The 19343-nt window shown below is 34.7% G+C and overlaps 1 protein-coding gene across 6 annotated transcripts in view; it reads left to right on the plus strand.

Annotated features, from left to right (window-relative positions):
* Positions 1-1472: 1472 nt before the first annotated feature.
* Positions 1473-19343, plus strand: part of LOC129004186 (zinc finger RNA-binding protein-like) — an 88964-nt gene continuing 71093 nt past the window's right edge. For 3 of the 6 annotated variants that reach the window (XM_054432649.1, XM_054432654.1, XM_054432652.1), the window contains exons 1-3: positions 1475-1750; positions 14920-15083; positions 15670-15813. In XM_054432649.1, the coding sequence (XP_054288624.1) occupies positions 1701-1750; positions 14920-15083; positions 15670-15813 (358 nt within the window). In that variant the 5' untranslated portion in view covers positions 1475-1700. Of the gene's footprint in view, positions 1751-14919; positions 15084-15669; positions 15814-19343 lie in introns of all 6 variants that reach the window. The other 3 variants (XM_054432653.1, XM_054432655.1, XM_054432650.1) reach the window with 3 other exon arrangements.

Below are 19343 nucleotides of genomic sequence, written 5' to 3' on the forward strand. Positions count from 1 at the left end.
AGTTATAAGGTTTCCCAACGGGGTGCAGCACTATTATTATTTTGTTTGTGCATATATATGACAACAGGTGAAAACTGGGGTAAGACAGGGTGACGGTTTATCCCCTGTTCTTTTTAACATTGCCTTGGAAGGAGCACTAAAAGAGATAAGGAAAACTGATTTTGGAGTGAAATTAGGAAGGAATATAATCAGTGCTCGCTTTTGCAGATGATGTGGTATTGATGGCAGAAAGCAAAGAAGACCTTAAAGACATGACCAAAAGACTAATTAAGGAAACCAAAACAGTAGGACTTAAAATCAATGCAGAAAAGACAAAATTCATGCACTTCGGACGAAATCAAGACCATTCTAGAAGCCTATCTATTGAAGGTTACAATTTTGGAAAAGTAGACAATTTTAAATACCTTGGCACAATAATAAGCGCAAATAACACCGAACATTCTGAAATTCAAAGCCGAATAAATGCAGCCAATATAAGTATGTTTGCCTTGATTAAACTATTATCATCAAAGCTGTTTTCTGTCAACACAAAACTAAACATTTACAAAACTGTGATTCGTCCAATTCTGCTTTACGGTTCTGAAACATGGACTCTGGACAAAAGTCCTGAAAAAAAACTTGTCACCTTTGAAAATAAAGTACTAAGAAAGGGTTTTGGACCAACAAGAGAAAATGGTGAATGGAGGATCAAACATAACAGAGAAATTAGAGACCTGTATAAAGCACCAGATGCTGTGGCGGAAGCAAAAAGTCGACGAATAAGATGGCTCGGGCATGTGTCAAGGAGAGAAGATGATGCATTGATAAAGAAAGTTTGGAAAGAGAACCCTGTTGGAAGAAGACCTCCTGGGCGTCCCAAAATGAGCGGAAAGATGAAGTGACCAAAGATATGAGGAAGATAAGAATAATGGAGGAAGATCGGAAGAAATGGAGGCATTCAGTTGGCGAGGCCAAATACCACCTTGGGTATCGATGGCCATGGTAGTAAGAGTAAGTAAGTATATATGACAACAGCTAATTTGAACTAAGCAGCAACAAAAAGCTGTGATACACAATGAGAACTGTAAAAGTAGGATTGTTTACAGTTAGGTTTGAGTTTTTAATTTAATGAATAATTTGTGATATTGTTCGAGTGTTTGATAATTTATTTTTTTCTATTGTTTAGGTGCAATGGTAGAACATTATGGCAATGGTAGATGTGTTACACTATATCATTCCGTAAATTTATGAACCAAATTTTACCAAACTGTGTCCTCCCCCCATTGCAAACTCAAAGCTTGAGAATAACTGCGATAAGCATTTTATACTTATGCCAACCCCGTACGAAGGACGGGTGCTCTGCTAGTTTAGCATAAAATAGTTTCTTACATATTATTATCCGACTCTTCGAGTTGGGTTTAGTGTTTTCGATTAATATGTTGGCTAGCATGATTTTGTATGATGATAAAAAATGTATTCCTAAGAATTTGTATTGTTTTATTTAAAAATGCTCTTTTTAATGCGAAAGATAAAGCATTCGAACAATCTGAATATAAGTTTTAGGCTGGTCTTGCCATAAAAATCAGAATAATATAAGAATAGAATAAATTCTAAAATATTATGTAATTTAAAGAGTGCGCATAATCGAGCCTCCATCTTGTTCTTTTCAAGCCGGCATCCATCTTGTTCTTCCAACAGTGTGACGAACCACACAGGGAAGTATGGCAGCCAATAATTATTTTGGATTTACTCATGGAGGAACACAATATGCGTAAGTAAATTTAACATAATTTCCTACTATAATGATATTTCTTTCAATTTAATGCTTCAATACTAGTCTTAGATTTTATTTTACAACAGTTACCGGTAATTTCCTTGGCCCTGAGGGGATGTTGGCCCTCCACGAAACCGGCGCGTGGCCATTATTCTTTCTCCTCTGACCAAATTCTGTAAAACAGTACTGCCTTTTTACAGTGCAATCAAACCTACAGTACTTATTACTAATGCAAATTATTTAAATGTGCTACGTAATTTGTTTACTCTTATCAAAGTGATAGGCTAACTTAGTAAGCTTTACAATGCCGTGTTCCTTGCTGGTTTGAAGGAAGTTGGTCAACTAGGCCTAGGTTGGTCTTATATGCACCATAATGGTCTTGTGCATTGAAACCAAACAGATCAAAGCGTTGTTGTGTTTATATAAACTTAAGCTACGAATGGGTTGTCTATAAGTTATTGAAATAACTTCTGGGTTTGTGGGGTTAAGGAGGTGTTATTTGGGTGTTGGGTCTACTCAATTGTTAGGCCTAAGTTAGTCTAGGTACCGGTTTAGTGAGTCGGTGGCTCAGTCGGTAGCGTCGCGGACTTCGGGCCCAAGGCAGCGATGTCGTGGGTTCTTATCCTGGTCACTGCCGATAACATTTTATCAAACAGTTCACGGTAATTGTGTCGACCTCCAGTCAACGCTCTAAAAATTATTATTTTTTTTAACCCTAGCAGTGGCCAACCATCGTCTGGTGACGGTATGACGTTGATGCTTAGAATGGCCAATGTCGTCTGGTGACGGTATGGGCCGAAATTTTTTTAACAGTTAAAAAAACACTTACAATCAACTCAGATGAGAATAATCTATATACCATTCGAAAGATCACATTCTGAACTTTCATTTGATTACATAAAACAAACCCTGTAGCAGGTATATAACAATGTCACGACGATTAGAAATCAAATGAAATTTTGGCGCGGTACGACTTTTGCAGCCGACACTTGGGAACTGGCAAAACATGTCTTGTTTGGCATTACCCTGCTCGGGTAATTTTTGTCTTGGGATGTTGCGGGTGGTACCACTGGATAGCCATTGATTTTATCTTCATAGTGGTAGTTATATTTATAACTAAATATTGATTGCACAATCGGTACAATTTTATGAAAACAGCTGTTTTCGAAATTTCTAACAAATGGCCAACAGTCGTCTGGTGACAGTATGGAAAATACGAATTATATACAGTGAAAGTTATTATTACTAGTCATATAGTATATCATTTTGAAGAGGAAGAAATTTAGATTCAGAGAGTGGCAGCCCTGCACTCAGGGTTATTTCTGTATGCTCGCATGTAGACGATGGAAGTGAGTCATTACTGCTACAGTCTTGTCAGCTGTCTTGTATTGCCATTGTTTGTTTGTGTTGTTGCCGGTAATAGTTTTATCCGCGATTTATTACTAAATAGGGTAAGCGGGGGGAATTGGGTGGGCGGGGTAATTGGGTGGTAAAATTGTTAACAATTTTTATATTTTTTATTTATTGATATTTTAACATTTAAATGACATGTATGGACAGCCAATCTCTTCAAGAATAAGCCATAACCTTTTCAGATTTGTACCTTTAAACATTTAAAGGAGGGAAATAGTTTTAGGGACCATTGTCATTTCGCGATTCTAAAAGTGGTATGCAAACTTTTTCAATCTTACATATAAAATGCATTAAAATTTTCATACATGTGAAATTACATTATTTTTCACCATAAAATGAATAAAAATATACCAAAGAACATGCCCAATACTTATTTTCTTAATAAAACTACTTCTAATTTTTTCTTTTTTTTTCAAAAATGTTACCACCCAATTACCCCCTTATGGGAAATTGGGTGGTAAATTTTAAAACTGAGCTAATACTGTTTCCTTGGCTTAATTTAATTAAAAAAGGCAATAATAATAATATTTTGTGAATATAATTCACACTAGAGTTTTTGTTTTGGTATTTCACCACTATACCCAATTACCCCTATACCAATACCATTAGCCCTATACCACCTAATACCCGTGAGTTCACGGCACATTGGACTGAACCCAGAAGACCTAAAAAAAAGTCACAAAATTGTATTATAGTTACTTAAATAGGCATAGAGACTGCAGTAGCGACTGAGCTGATGTAGTAAACTAGTGCATTAGGCCTACATTAGTTTATACAGCCTCCCTTGTTTTATATCGTGCGAAGGACTGGAAAATCGTGCCTCATTTTCTAAAGTTTTGAGACCATATTACATCATTTAAACCTTATTAGAGAAACATTTGTCCCTATTTTCCTGTTAATATTATTAATGAACTCTTTATATTATGAATTTAAAAACTGTAGGCCATAATATTTAATTGTGGTTAAAGATTTTTTTAAATGTGCGTAGTTTAGGAAAAATATGTTTGTCACCACAAAATTTATGGTAATTTTTTTTTTTTTTTTTATTAAACCTAGTCAAAAATGTTGCTTTTAGTTTCCTTTATAACACCCAATTTCCCAACTTTAAATAGCATTTGGGTCAATGTCACATAATGATGAATTTTCAGGAAAGTCAAAAAATTTTTTTTTTACTTTTAAAATCGATATACTACTAGCCTATTACAATCAGTATTTACCAAGGAATAATGTATACTAATCAGCAGAGCTGAATTTTGTATACCTTAATTTATAACTCTATTTTTAGCTTGAAGGTCACACAAAAAATGCCAGTCGGTCACGCTGATGAATTTGCAAAAATAAAATAGTAAAAATGATATTAAATTAAAAATGTCATCATAAATGTTACTTATACCCCTCAAAATTCAAATAAACGAAACCAAAATATTTAATTTCGTTCAATTTGAGGAAATTTTAACAATTTGAGCTAACCTAAAATGAATTGGCTCTACTTTGCAGACGAAACTTTAGTATGAATGACAAATATTTCAACAGTGAATTGCAGTAAATTGTTGTTTGTACTGAAATATGATTGCCGGTATGGCATGTATCAGAAAACACATAAACATCATAATATAGGATAAGCAGTTAGTGAAATATATGTGTTTTGGTAAGCGTGAACTACTGGCGTTGACCGTGAACTACTGGCGCTGACCGTGAACTACTGGCATTGATGGCATTGAACAATGTATAACTGGAGTAAGTTACTGAAAAACACATCGAGAAATGGATATTAATTAGAAGAAATGTAAACCCAAATGTAATGTTTCAACAATATTTTAATGAAATCTTTTTTTTATGAAATTACAAACATAGCCTAACATTCTTTGGTCATTTGTGAAAGATTCATTTTGTTTAGAATTTGATGTTATAATGAAGGAACGACTACCATAAAATATTATACCCTAAACCTTATAGTTGTAAAAGAGCAACGACATTTAAAGTACAGCCAGTATTGTGCCAATCGTTCACGATATTCAACATCGTTCACGTGAACAACTGGAGCGTGAACGACTGGCAAATCTGATCTAAAATCTAGTCTATGAAAAGCTACATTTACTGCGTTGACATCCAATTTGAGGTTAGGTTCTAGGCCTAGAGACATTGTCAGAATATGCAATCCTTTTTATTGTAAGTTGCAAAGTTTGTGAGTTATTAAAGTGAACGACTTGAATCTTAATTAAGGTACTATGCATTTCTTATCTGTTTATCAGTTCATTTCTAAAAATCTTCTTAAAATTCACAAAATTGTTTAGCTGTGGCTACTGCGCAAACTCATCACAAGCACTAGAATGTGTTTTGCTGCCAAATTACGCATCGCCCCGTTACTTCTAGAACCCATTTTGTCGAAACGTCTTTGACATGCTGTACCTTGGGGACTGTCTTTAGACAATTAAAAAAAAAGTCCCCATCGTATTTAGAATTTTAATACTGCTTGTTTTTGATAGCAGACGATCTCCCGATGTTTATATTGCCATTATATTGCAAAATTGTGAGGTTATGAAGTATTTATTATTTGAGTGAACATTACGGCATTAGGCTGGGGACAGTGAACGACTGGCAAATTATGATAAACAGTCTTATTTTTCTTATTGAATAAATTATGATTAGGATCTAAAACTATGTTTGCTGGAAAGGTAAGGGGTTGGATAATAATAACAACACATTATTACTTAAAATAATATTTTTATCTTGCATTTGTGCCCAAAGGACTTCAAAATCACCCATTATGTGACATTGACCCATTTAGTGTTTATGGATTGTTGACCTACCACCCAATTACCCCCATGGGTAAAACACATTTTAATTTTTTTAATTTTTTTTGGGAACTGCGGGAAAAAAATAAAACATGAAAAAGATAGCTTTTTGTATTATAAAATTACTTAAGTAGGCATTTAACAACAAAAATAGGAAAAGTGGCCTAACCAGATACATTTGTAAAACATACCTCCCAATTCCCCCCGCTTACCCTATGTTATTAGTTCGTAGTGTTAGTGTTAGTGAAGTGTTGTGTGTGTGTGTGTATAACAGTAATCTTCATGCATAAATATTACTGAATTGTGTGAAATAGTGTTCATAAAAGGTTGTATTTTGTTAGCATCATGTCCTAAAATGACGATTCTGACATTCAGAGATTGTTGTACCTATATAATGATATACCCAAGGTGTTATTCATTTTTATAAAGGTAAATTAATACACTAACTTACAACATGTTTAAAATGGTTTGGGGGTAAACAATTTTGTAAAAAAGTTATAGCCTATACTAAATAGGCCTACTACTGTATTTTGTTAGCATCATGTCCTAAAATGACGTTTCTGACATTCAGAGATTGTTGTACCTATATAATGATATACCCAAGGTGTTATACATTTTTATAAAGGTAAATAAATACACTACAACATGTTTATATTGGTTTGGGTGTAAAAAATTTGGTTAAAAAATTATATAGGCTAGGCTACTAAATAATGTACACTCCATTTTCTCGAAATACGCAAAAAATTCAAAACGTTCTCAAATTGATACATAGCCTAATCATAGGTGAAAATAACTTTTTACCATCATACTTATGACTTTTTTGGATTCCTTATTTCATTAGCTTTACAAATATGTAGGCTACATATCATCAGCCTACATAATGTTTCACAACACAAGCAAACACTGTAGGCTATAGTTTACACTTATTTGCGGTTTTGCGGTTATTGTATTATTATGTCCCTATTACGTACCTACAAAAAAAAATATTTCTAACATGTTATACATTTTTATGTAGGTAATTGAATACACTACAAGATTATTATGTTGGTTTGAAGTAAAAAAATTTGGTACAAAATTTGTATACTAAGTACTGTGAATTTTTTTTCTCGAGAAATCGCTAAAATATAAAAACATTATTTTATATACGTATGTTTATAGGTAAAAAGTTATTTTTACCATAAACTTTATGACTTTTTTTGATTCCTTACTTCATTAGCTTTACAAACATGTATATATCATTATGAGTATACACATATATTATAGAACTTTTTACAACATAAACTAACACTGTACGGTTTTCAATTTTTTCGGTTCTCCGTTTGTCATTATATTTCACCCCAAAAACTTATAAAAAAAAATATTTTCCTAACATGTTATATATTTCTATGTAGGGAATTAGATTGTCTACAAAATGTATATAATGAATTTCCCATAAAAAAATCCGTAGAAAAAAAATACAGAGGCCGCTTTTGAAATTTCAAAAAAAAAATCAATTTTTTTATTTTTTTCACTTTACCGTTAAAATACACTATCTAAATCATTATGATATTACTATTTCTAGATTCTCCTGTTCTTTCCGAACAAAATGAATATGAGGTTGGCTAGGTTTACTTGTACGGTTGAATTTTTACGAATTTTCAAAAAAAGGTCTGCAAAATCGCCAAAATGGGTTGGCCATTCCCCACTTCTAACATTGGCCACTCCTAGGGTTAATCTCTTCATTTTTTAGTGCTGATTATCGGACCACTAAGTAATATATCACCGGAAAAGCTGCCGCTGGCTACTTATGTACTGCCGGATGGCGCTAGCATTGCGGGTGACTCTAAGCCATTGTAGAATGCGGGCTTTATTTTGGGTTAGGATTGGTTAGGTTAGGCTAGGTTAAGTTTGGTTAGGTTAGAGGTTAGGTTAAGTTTGGTTAGGTTAGATTAGGTTAGTTTATCAATAACATGAGTATTGTAAGTAAACGAACCTTAAATTGTGGAATGCGGGATTTATTTTAGGTTAGGATAGGCCTAGTTTAGGTTATGTTAGGTTAGGTTAGTTTAGGTTAAGTTAGGTTAGGTTTTTTGATTATGTTAAGTTAGTTCAGGTTAGGATAAGATTGGTTAGGTTAGGTTAGTTTATCAATAACATAAGTAGGCCTATTGTAAGTAAACGAACCTAACCTGACCTAACCAAACTTAACCCAACCTAAACTAACCTAACCAAACTCAACCTAACCTAAGCTAACCTAACCTTACCAAACCTAACCTTAAAAAAAGCCTGCATTCCACAATTTTAGGATTTACTTACAAAACTCATGTTATTGATAAACTAACCTAACTTAACCTAACCAAACTTAACCTAACCTAACCAAACTTAACCTAACCTAAACTAACTTAACCTTACCTAACCTAACCAAACTTATCTCAAATTTTGAATGCTAAGGATATGTTTAACTTTTGTTAAAAATGACCTTAAAGGTATTCAATACTTTTATGTAGACAGTGAAGAAGTAGCAAAAAATGAATTAGAACTTCGATTTTAATTCAAAGGACGTCTACCAATTCCCTGAACACAATCCTTTCACAAATTTGTACCTGTGGCGGACAACAAAGTAGAGTGTTTTAAAACATCAAAATGCTTGAAATCATCTAAGTATTATTAAAATATATCATTACTAAACAAATACATTGATAGTGTATTATATTATAATATTATGCTTCCTACGCTATTACACGTATAATGCTTATTTGAGTACTTTTCAATGTTTCATAACTTTAAAACCAGTTAAGTCCACAAAATAAAATTATTACAGGATAATACTCTTACTTAGTACTATATCTGAGCCAAATTTGAAATTTTTATTTTTATGCCCAACAGATAACTTAGGTCCCCCCTAAAAACGTTAAATCTGCATTTTCATCATTAAGCATTATTAAATATGTAGCTGGTTGTGTTACAGCTACACCGTTCCTAATAATCGTGTAGCCTATACTGAATGTTAATATATATTAAGTTATTGTAACATCTGACATTCGTCAATATAATAAACATATATACATATATGTAAACATACTGTTGAATATGTTAATGTCTCTCAAGATGAGTTGGCCGCCGAAAACCGGTCCCGGGCAGGGAGAACTCCCTGCCTGCGAATCGATAGTGGTACAAATTTCACGCACTATGGTACTGCGTTTCAAATCTGCTTTGATTATACGTACATTTTAATTATTCAATGCCAATTAGCAAATGTGTAACTTAACTTTTCATTTATATCTTTTTATGAGCTTTAATTCAAGCTTTCGTCGTAGTTTCTTACTTGTTCCGTACCTGAAATAAAATGCCTTTACAAAAACCATAACAGAATTTTTTTTAATGGATGAAAAATTCTTAAACTTACAGATATCCATTATAAGTATATGTTCTAAAGGCTGTCAAAGTTTCATGGCGATTAGATCAGTAGTTTTTTTGTTATAAAATTTTAAAGTCGCCTGTTGTTAGAAAAGTGCCGAAAACGTGTACTTTTTTCATTAAACCCGCTGAAAGGATGAGTTGAAACTGCATTAAAAATTATTAACCTACACACATAAACGTAGAAATAAATTTGTAAAATTATGATGTAACTTGTATTTTTCTAAGTCTACTGGTTACGTTGCAATAAAAGCTCAAACTCGAGTATCTATACTTTTTGACCCGACAGTAATGCCCAAGCTAAGAATCAAACAGTTCGCTCAATAATAGTACCATATAACAATACAAGTGCACTATAGTCAGAGTGACTTTAAACCTCTAGTAGCTGGTCTCAATAAATACCAAGCTAAACAAGCAAAACTAGATGTCAATTGCACTACTATTAAATTATTGAGCTACTTAGTAGCAGATAAATAAATATTAAATACGTTCCAATCACTAGACAAATATGTTATCTGATAGCTGGTACTCCGCTATCCAAGCTACCAATATAACGTGCTGGATTACTAAACAAGCTGTTCAGGTTAAATTAAAATAATCAAATGGTTAATCAATAACAACCTTACTCCTACTAGTACTACTGCTACTATATCATATTGATGGATGTTAGCCTCCGGATTACTGTATAATACTTAAAGTGGTTTAAATACCTGCATTTAAGTAATCCAATTCGTTGCTTGTGTTGCAACCGGTTTCAACTCCGTGGAGTCATCTTCAGGCGTCCAAGGATATAAGTTATCACTTCATTTGAAGGTCGTCATAGTTTTTAAAAAACGAATATACACGTAACACGAACATTGAACACTGAACACTGACGTTTAACATTTAAAAAACATACAAAGTTGCTGAGAAGGTTAGCGACGCGTACCGGCCGGATGTAAAGTCTAGAGTAGAAGAATGTCTAGAATGTCTCTGTCCTAGACTGTGCTGAAGTTCCAGGATATCCCAGGCTTATCCGAACTGATAAGCCGGGTCAAAGGGAGCTAGCTAGGTTCGACGCCGCCGCTTGCTTACCTCTACAATCGGTACGCGGCCAAATAGCGAAAATATACCCCCTCTAGGAAAAATAACTTGTTACAAGGTACCTATATAAAATGTCTATATAGACAACACAAATTGCACTGGTGCTGTATCGAACTAATAAACTACTCTGGAGTTAAAGTTGTTAGGCTATAAAATGTCTATATAGACAACAAAAATTGCACTGGTGCTGTATCGAACTAATAAACTACAATCTGGAGTTGTTATAAAATTTCTATAGATAAGAAAAATTTTACTGGTGCTGTATCGAATTAATAAACTTGAGTTACGATTTTCAACATAAGGTAGGCTAATTACTATTTTACAAAATCTTTTTAATTATATTGTCAAGTTAATATCATCTAATACTATTCTTGCCTCTACTTAAAATCAGGATTATTATATGCTTAGCGGTAAAAGAATAACATAAAACATAAATGTAGCTAGCAATATAGACAATTTTACTTGTAAAAGTATTTTAACTAGGAGCATTGAATCTTTTCTCCATTTAACACACAAGACATTTTTATAACTTGCGTTCTACATTGAGACAAGGGTTTTATAAATATTTGTTACCTATATTTTTTTTACTTAGGCGTGGGCCCGGTGCGGAAGGTTTCTAAGAGTGGTTTGAATATGTTAAAAATCATCAACATACGCTTAGTATTAAATGAATAACTTAACATAATACATAAATGTAGCAATAAAGACACTTTTTCTTGTAAAGTATTTTAACTAGGTACATTGAATCTTCTCTCCATTTAACCCGTAACCCTTTTTTACTGTCTTCCCCTATACCATAGTATAGGCCTATGGAGAAAGTAGGCCTATTGTTTTCGTCAAAAATTTTTCGAGTTTGAGTTTTGAGTGGATATATTCGTTATGGGTCCCCCTAGGCCCAAAAAAGTGGTTTTTGAAGTGATGTCTGTGTGTCTGGATGTGTAGGCTACAGAGTGGTCCGATTTCGATGAAATTTGGTTTGTAGGTTCTAATCCATGGTATCTCCAGACGTTTTTTTAATTTTTTGAAATTTTGATTTATAATGGGGATTTTCCCATAAAAACCCGTAAAAATAGGATTTTCTAAAAAATGGCCCTAACGATTTTGATAAAAATTTATTATGTTGTAGCCCTTTAAATTCTGAACAAAATGGTATAAATCCCATCTCTGTAAAAATTACGGTTCAAAAGTTATTGTAAACTAGGACTATGTTATTTTCCCATAAAAACCCCATAAAATAACAAAAAATAGGACTTTAGAAATAAAATTCCGTTTTGATTTTACATAGTATGTTATGGACCTTACAATTTTGATACCTACCTACCTAGTTTTTTTCATTTTTTGACATTTTGATTTTTATGGGGATTTTCCCATAAAACCCCATAAAATAGCGGAAAAATAGGATTTTCCCAAAAATGGCCTGAATGATTTTGATAAAAATTAAGTATGTTATTATAGTCCTTTATATTCTGAACAAAATTGTACAAATCCCATTTCTGTAAAAATTACGGGTTAAAAGTTATATTGTAAATTATGTTATTTTCCCATAAAATAACGGAAAAATCGGATTTTCCCAAAAATGGCCAGAACAATTTTGATAAAAATGTATGTTATAGGCCTAGTCCTTAAAATTCTGAACAAAATTACAAATCCCATTTCCGTATATTTACTTTTACCGCTTACACATGATAAAGGTCGTTGACAAACTTATGGGAGAAAGTATGTGTCAGAATGCTGATACCGTTTATTACAACCTGGGTTCTACGTTGGGGCAAGGGTTTTATAAATATTTGTAAAAAGGCGTGGGCCCGGTGCGGTCTTGGTCTCTAAGAATGGTTTGAATATATTAAAATTCATCAATACCCCCGCTGCAGCAAACCTGCCAACTGAGCAAATTTCCATTTGCCTGGATTGATTTTCAATTAATCTATTAAATTAACATTTACCTATGTTTAACGAGTACCTAGGTTAGCTGCTACAGGGAAACTAATAAAGTGTGTTTTTTTTTTTAAATATCAATTAGCTTAGTATGAAATAGGCCGAAATAAATCCGCGAAGTTTGTTCAAAATATATTCATAAACAAGCCAACTACAACATTTTACAAAATCCATAAGAATAACATGGGAATTTTAAATTAACAGTTTTTTAAATTTTCTACGTAACCAATCACCGTACAAAAACACGATATACTAAATTATATTTGTTTTTAAGCTCTTAATAAGGTCTGGAAAAAAATTGATAAATTTTGTGTTTTAAGGGTAAAAAATGAGAAAACCCCATTTTTACTCCATAAAACCCCCCGTTAAACCCCGTTCCCTTGGTCCGATTATGCTGGTTCACAAACTCATTCAAGTTTATCCCGCCTTACACCTTCAAACCAAATTTTATCAAAATCGGACAAAAATTACTTAAGTTATTGTCCGGACGGACACATATAGGGTCATTCCATATGAAATCAACCAATAAAAAATTATTTTCAACCTGACCATCTTGGATTTTGATGAAATTTTGCATACTTGTAGTATTTTGAGTCCTGAATCCAAACATGCTTTTTAAAAAAATCTATCTTTTATAGTTTTTATGATAAAAATATTTGAAAATGGTAAAAATTGGAGTTTTTTACCGTGCGCGCAAATCTAAAATGTTGTCTAGGATGAGTTCTATTAATCCTATCAAATTGTACAATGGCTCATTTTAAAGAGGATTCAAATGCCTTTAATCTGATACCAAACTCAACCTACTTTGGTAAAAATTAATTTTTTTTGAAAATTTCAAAATATGTTTTTGAAAAAAAATTTAAGATAGTGTTTTTTGAAAAATTTGAAAATTAGATATGTTAAAGAATGTTATCTAGTAAGTACATTATAAAAATTTCTAAATGGGATGATAATGGGATCAGCAGTTATGATAAAAATACTTGACTATGGTTCACTGTTTCGAAGCATTTTGGCGCATACAGCGTGTAAGTACTAACCTAAATGTATCATTAAATAAGAGTCTATTAATTATATGATTAAAATTAAAAATATCTGCCTATATTTGAATTATGTATGTCATATTTTGCTATATATAAACTAAATCTAGCAAGTAAACAACATTATTCAAGTTAACAGAGTTTCCGTCAACCTTTGAACAAACATGGACCAATGGGTTGGTTCAGGTTCCTCTTTCCAGTTAGTTGTGTTGCAACGATTTACTGTAATCAATCTTTAAGTCTGCCTTTTCACTAGGCTGGAGACACTAGTCAGCCACTAGATCTGTGCAAAATCACATTGTGAAGCACTTTACGTTTACACTATCAGGTCGCAGCGACCCATCTCGGCTGTAGCGACTCGGTCTTGAGACAAGAGAAAAGACTGACAAACATAAGTTAGACCTGTGTACCTGTCAAACAAATTACAACTTCTCAAGACCGGGTCGCTACTGCCGAGGTGGGTTGCTGCGACCTGATAGTTTAAACGTAAAGTGCTTCACAATGTGATTTTGCACAGATCTAGTGGCTGACTAGTGTCTCCAGCTTAGTGAAAAGGCAGACTTAAAGATTAATTACAGTAAATCGTTGCAACACAACTGGAAAATACTGAGGAACCTGAGCCAAAACCCATAGGTCCATGTTTGTCTGTCTTTCCTCTCATGACAAGAGAGAGAGACAAACAAGCATTGATAATTTTGTCAAACAATATACTGTGATCAATCTATTTAAATCCTGTAGTAACCTTATTATTGATACATAGATAATATTCCATGATAGCCTAATTATTTAGTTTTGGGGAAATGTCTGCTCATAAGTATAAATAGCCTAATGTATTCTTACTTTAACAATTAAAAATTTTTTATTGAAAACTGATTTGTGGATTTAAATACCACAAACCACATACCACATTTCTGTATAACTTCTATTTTGATATGTCAAAAATTAAAAAAAAGTTACGGAGAATTTTCAAAATGTCCGTCCGGTTATTTTTTAACTTTGCAAGGGTATTTTTTAAATATCATAGCAGTCAAATAAAGGAATTGGATTATGGCTGCTAACAATAACTAAAGCTCAAAACATCTGTTTTCATTAGTTTATAGGCACATATATATATAGGCCTATATATATATATATACACTATATATATATATAAAAATTTGATCAAATGGTGTTTTTGGCCTCTGGGGACATCAAAATGAAAAAGTAAATTGGTCCCGGGCCTAAGTCTTACCATGAGACCTACGGTAATAGCTACTTCCCTATAGGGAAATTCGCTAAAAGGAAGGTCAAGATTTGCTGTTTAGTTATCAATAACGTTGAAGGTAAACAGAATATTAGGTTTTATATGGTCTATGGACAATAGAACAAAAACACTTTGCATGTTAAATACAGTATTTTTAAAACCGATCTCTCATAAGCTTTTAAGTCAAAGGTTAATATTATTGGTTAATATCAATGGCTACTTGCAATTGAAGATATATTTTAATAAAACCTATTTTTTTACCAGTGCTACAGCTACTGGTGCTCCTGCTTACCAACCTACTCAGACTGGTTACGCAGTAGCACCTACAGCTGCGGCTGCAGCCACCTACACTACACAGCGCGCAGCTCCTGCTTACGACACTGCGTATCCTACTGCTGCGACTCACACCACTCCTGGCACATATGCAGGTATCTTTGGATCCACATTGTTCAATATGTAAACATATCCTTGTCAAAATCGAGGTCCTCAGATAAACTCTTGCTGTTGACCATTAATTAAGGTAGCCTAAGGTATAGTTAATTATATTCTATATAAAGCTAATTCTTAGTAGGCTAACAAATTTCTTGAAATTAATGTAATAATTAATATTTAATTCTAATAACTTAGAATTTATTGACGTCGCCAGTTTTATCCTGAAAATAATTAGGCTTACCAGTAGCCTACAGTATTAGCTTTTTGATGTTTTAGAACTGAGCCTAGCTATCCTTGATCATTGGGCTTAATAAGTAGTCCTGGATAAATAAACAGCTGATCTTAGTCAGTAACAAAGCTAGACAGTCACTCCATTCTACATGGTGTCCAGCCGGGCGGTGTACGTGAATTTTGATTACCGGGGAAAAATCTGTGAATTGTACGAGAATTTTTAAAATAATCGGGAAATTTAAATATTTAAATATTGGCTGAAATATTGGTAAATCCAATTGATAAAGTCCAAATTAACAATGGGCGTATTGTACCCGAGTGTTAATGACTATATTTAATAAGTAAGCGTAGTGGTGTGTTCAGTACCAGCTGGGTCTACAGCGGCTCCTACTACTTATGATTACGCCTACCCTCGGTCTGCTTACGACGCCACCAAGACCTACTACCAGCAGCCTACTGCTGCGGCAGCAACATACTCCACCACTGACTATCAAGGTTGGTACACAACTCTTCAACTTAAATATACAACAGATTTGTTTCACCTAATAGGCTACTCTAAAATAGGCATACGTCTAAATGTCAATAAAAGCATTTAGGCTATATCTTACAAATGTTGACAAAGTAATTATTTTGGATTCACATATGGAAATTGACATGCATTTTGCTTCATTATTCTTTATATTTTACTGCAAATGCTTCTTACTACTTGTGCTCTTAACACTAATTTGTATTAGGCCTGGTTGTTTTTAATAAAATATCGTGAGTTGAGATGTTCCAAATTATCCTCTTTGTTTACTTTTCAATTTGTAAGTAATTTGTTTATAAACCATGTGTTATCTATCTGAACACCTAGGTCTACTACTATAGTTCGGCCGCTTAGACGACCTCCTCTAGAATTGGTTAGCATTAGCACGTAGGTCATTTTCTAAGCGACCTATAGTTAAATTAATATCTCTGAATCATATGTTTCCATGCAGTAAAATGGCAAAAGATTTCACATTTTGCAAATTTTCCATATTTCATATACACCTCAAACATTGTCATTTATTATTTATTATTTGTTATTTAATTTATTATAAGCTAAAATTTGTTATAACTGGAAGTTATTTTTACATTTTAAATTCTTTTACAAAATTATTCTTTTCTTTCATTTTCTAAAATATGATTAAAATACTCTTGTTATAATATCAACCAACCATAACAGTGAATAGTGAGTGATCAAGAAACCAGTGGTAACCAATTGTTGTAACAGATGTGAGTTAAATTAAATTTTACATCAAGATAATTCACTTCCTTCGTAATCCATAAAGAAGAAAGAAGTCTTAATTTTGAAAAGTATTGCTGCAACTGTGTGCAGTATTTGATCGCCAATACTTGCTGCAATTACTTGTTATCATCCAAGCATCGTGTCCGGAAATCAGACTTCGCTTTTCCAAAAATTAGCCACCGATATGGCTCTGTCATTCGCATGTAAAAGATCATCTAATGTGCAAGACTGGTCTAGACGTGGGCAGATCAGCAGATGGCCAGGATCCTGAACAGCACAACACGCGCACAAGATGTTTTCTTCGTCTGGTAAGAGACCCCATTTCTGCATGTTTGTCTTGCATTTTGGTACCTCGATCCTAATTCGATTTAGGGTCTTTCACACCGTGTAATGAAGGCCTCCACCAGGAGCCAGTTCCTCCCTGGCTGGTATGGAAGGGTTAGTCAACGTGGCCTCCCACCTTGCCACCTGATTGCTTGAGAGTGATCCATCCAGGACTCGTGTCCGTGATGAAAAGCTCTTTCTGGCCCGAAGCCGTCGCTCTGCAGGTTGGTGGCCGTGTAATGGGTGATGAGGGTCTGTCTCTTGCTTAGTCCTTTCTGCGTCGGCAGCGACATCACGTCGGATTGATGGAGGGGCAATCCCTATGATGAGAGTTTGTGTGCTGGGGTTGGTTTCAAACACCCAGTTACAATCTGAGCCATTTAATTGACTGCAATGTCAACCTTTTGCATGTGACGATGCATTCCATACTGGTGCAGCGTACTCCGCAGCCGACACACTGAGCGCTAAAGCTAAGGTTCTGAGGACATTAGGGTTAGCACCCCAGCATCTGCTGGTGAGCTTCCTGATGATATTATTCCTCTCTGAGACTTAACCTCTTGTCGCAATACATTGCGCCTTAAATGTCAGTGTGCGGTCCAGTATGACACCAAGATATTTGGGTGTAGGGCTGAAGACAGTCTCCCACCTCACATTCAACTCACAGCCTGCTTCTCTATTGTTTAGGTGAAAGGCACAAACTTGGGTCTTAGCAGGGTTCGGCTTGAGGTGATTTGCGTCATAGTACTGGGAAAGTTCATTTAGAGTCATAGTCAGCTTCTGTTCCACCTCTTCAAAACTCCTACCTTGTGCCGCCACCGCCGTATCATCGGCATATATATACTGACGTGTAGCGTTTGGCAACGGTTGGTCGTTAGTGTAAATGTTATAAAGAGCTGGGGCTAAGACGCTACCCTGAGATAATCTATTTCTTTGATTCCTCCATCTACTTTTCTTGCCTTGAAGGGACACGAAAAACCGCCTGTTATGAAGAAAAGTGCCTATCATTAAAGTCAGCTGATAGTCTTTGGTAATACTGTACACTTTTCCCAAGAGTCTTTGATGGTTTACGGTATCGAAGGCAGCTGTTAAATCTACAAAAGTGACACCCGTGATCTGTTTTCTCTCAAACCCATCCTCAATGTGCTGGATCAAGTTTAAAACTTGGCCACAACAAGTCTTGCCTGATCAAAAGCCTGCCCCTTGTGGAATGTTTTGTTCCAGAAAATCGTCGATTCGATTGAGTATCAGACGTTCTAATATTTTATATGTGTGGCATAAGAGAGAAACAGGTCGAAAGTTCTTAGGATCGTTTGGATCTTTACCAGGTTTGAGCAGTGCAGCCACACGAGCTTTCCTCCATGCCTTTGGTATATGCATTTGGCTTGAGCACATGTTCATGAGGCTCAACAACTATTGCATGGCAATTTTACCTAGGTTCTTTAGTTGTTCGACTCTGATCTCGTTTTCTCGACCTGGAGCTCTATCAGTCTTTAAGCTGGTAATGACTGCAGTTAGCTCGGACATGGTGAATGGTTCTTCCAGGAAGTGATTCTCACTTGCCACATCACGCACAACAGGCTCCCGGTATATCCTTCCATAGGTTTTGCCATTTAAAAGAAGGTTGGTAGCGACTTGATCGGCAGTAACTGTTGTAAAGTTGTCTTTTGGTTTTGTCGCATCTCCATTTATGTTCTTGAGGAACTTCCAGGCCCGTCTGCTGTTCACCTGCATATCTAAACTCTCCACAAGATCAAACCACTTAGTTTTGCGATTTTCGGCAATGACTGACATAAGCTCTTCACCTGCTAGAAGTGTGTCCTCAGCAAAGGGATCATTGTCAAAGAGACCTTGGTATCGTTCTAGCAGTGGCTTTGCCTCTTCAGAGAGTCCTGCGATGTAATGGGTTTGACAGCCTCTAGGTATCATTTTTCTCGAGACCTGCTGGACAAGCTTAACGAAGGAGTCAAGTCATACATATCAGGTTGTGGAGGGATATTGGCGATTTCTCTGTCAATGATCTCCCTAAAACCTCTCCAGTTGGCCTTTTTGAAATTAAACCTGCGACTTAGAGGAACAACTTCAGGTTTAACAACAGCACTAACGGTGCATACTATAGGTCTGTGTTGAGTTTGGGGAATCGGATCACCTACAGACTTTTCACACTGGGAGGCAATCCTGCTGCTCACAAAGATGTTGTCAGGGTTATAACCCCTCTTCCATCTACTGCTGTTAAAGGAGCAAGGGAGCTTAGGATCGTGTATGAGCTGCAGGTCATTTGCCTCAGCCCAGGTTTCAAGTTTTGTCCCATTTTCACTTGTCTCTTTGTATCCCCAAGCAATGCTCTGACAATTAAAATCCCCCAAGACGAAATTAATGTCATCATAGCATAGATTATCGGGCTCTGTAAATACATACTGAGATTCGGGAGGCTTAT

This window comes from Macrosteles quadrilineatus, unplaced genomic scaffold, assembly GCF_028750875.1.
Source record: "Macrosteles quadrilineatus isolate MER2022 unplaced genomic scaffold, UCM_ALF_1.0 Scaffold_9__3_contigs__length_116548681, whole genome shotgun sequence".
Classification (NCBI taxonomy): domain Eukaryota; kingdom Metazoa; phylum Arthropoda; class Insecta; order Hemiptera; family Cicadellidae; genus Macrosteles; species Macrosteles quadrilineatus.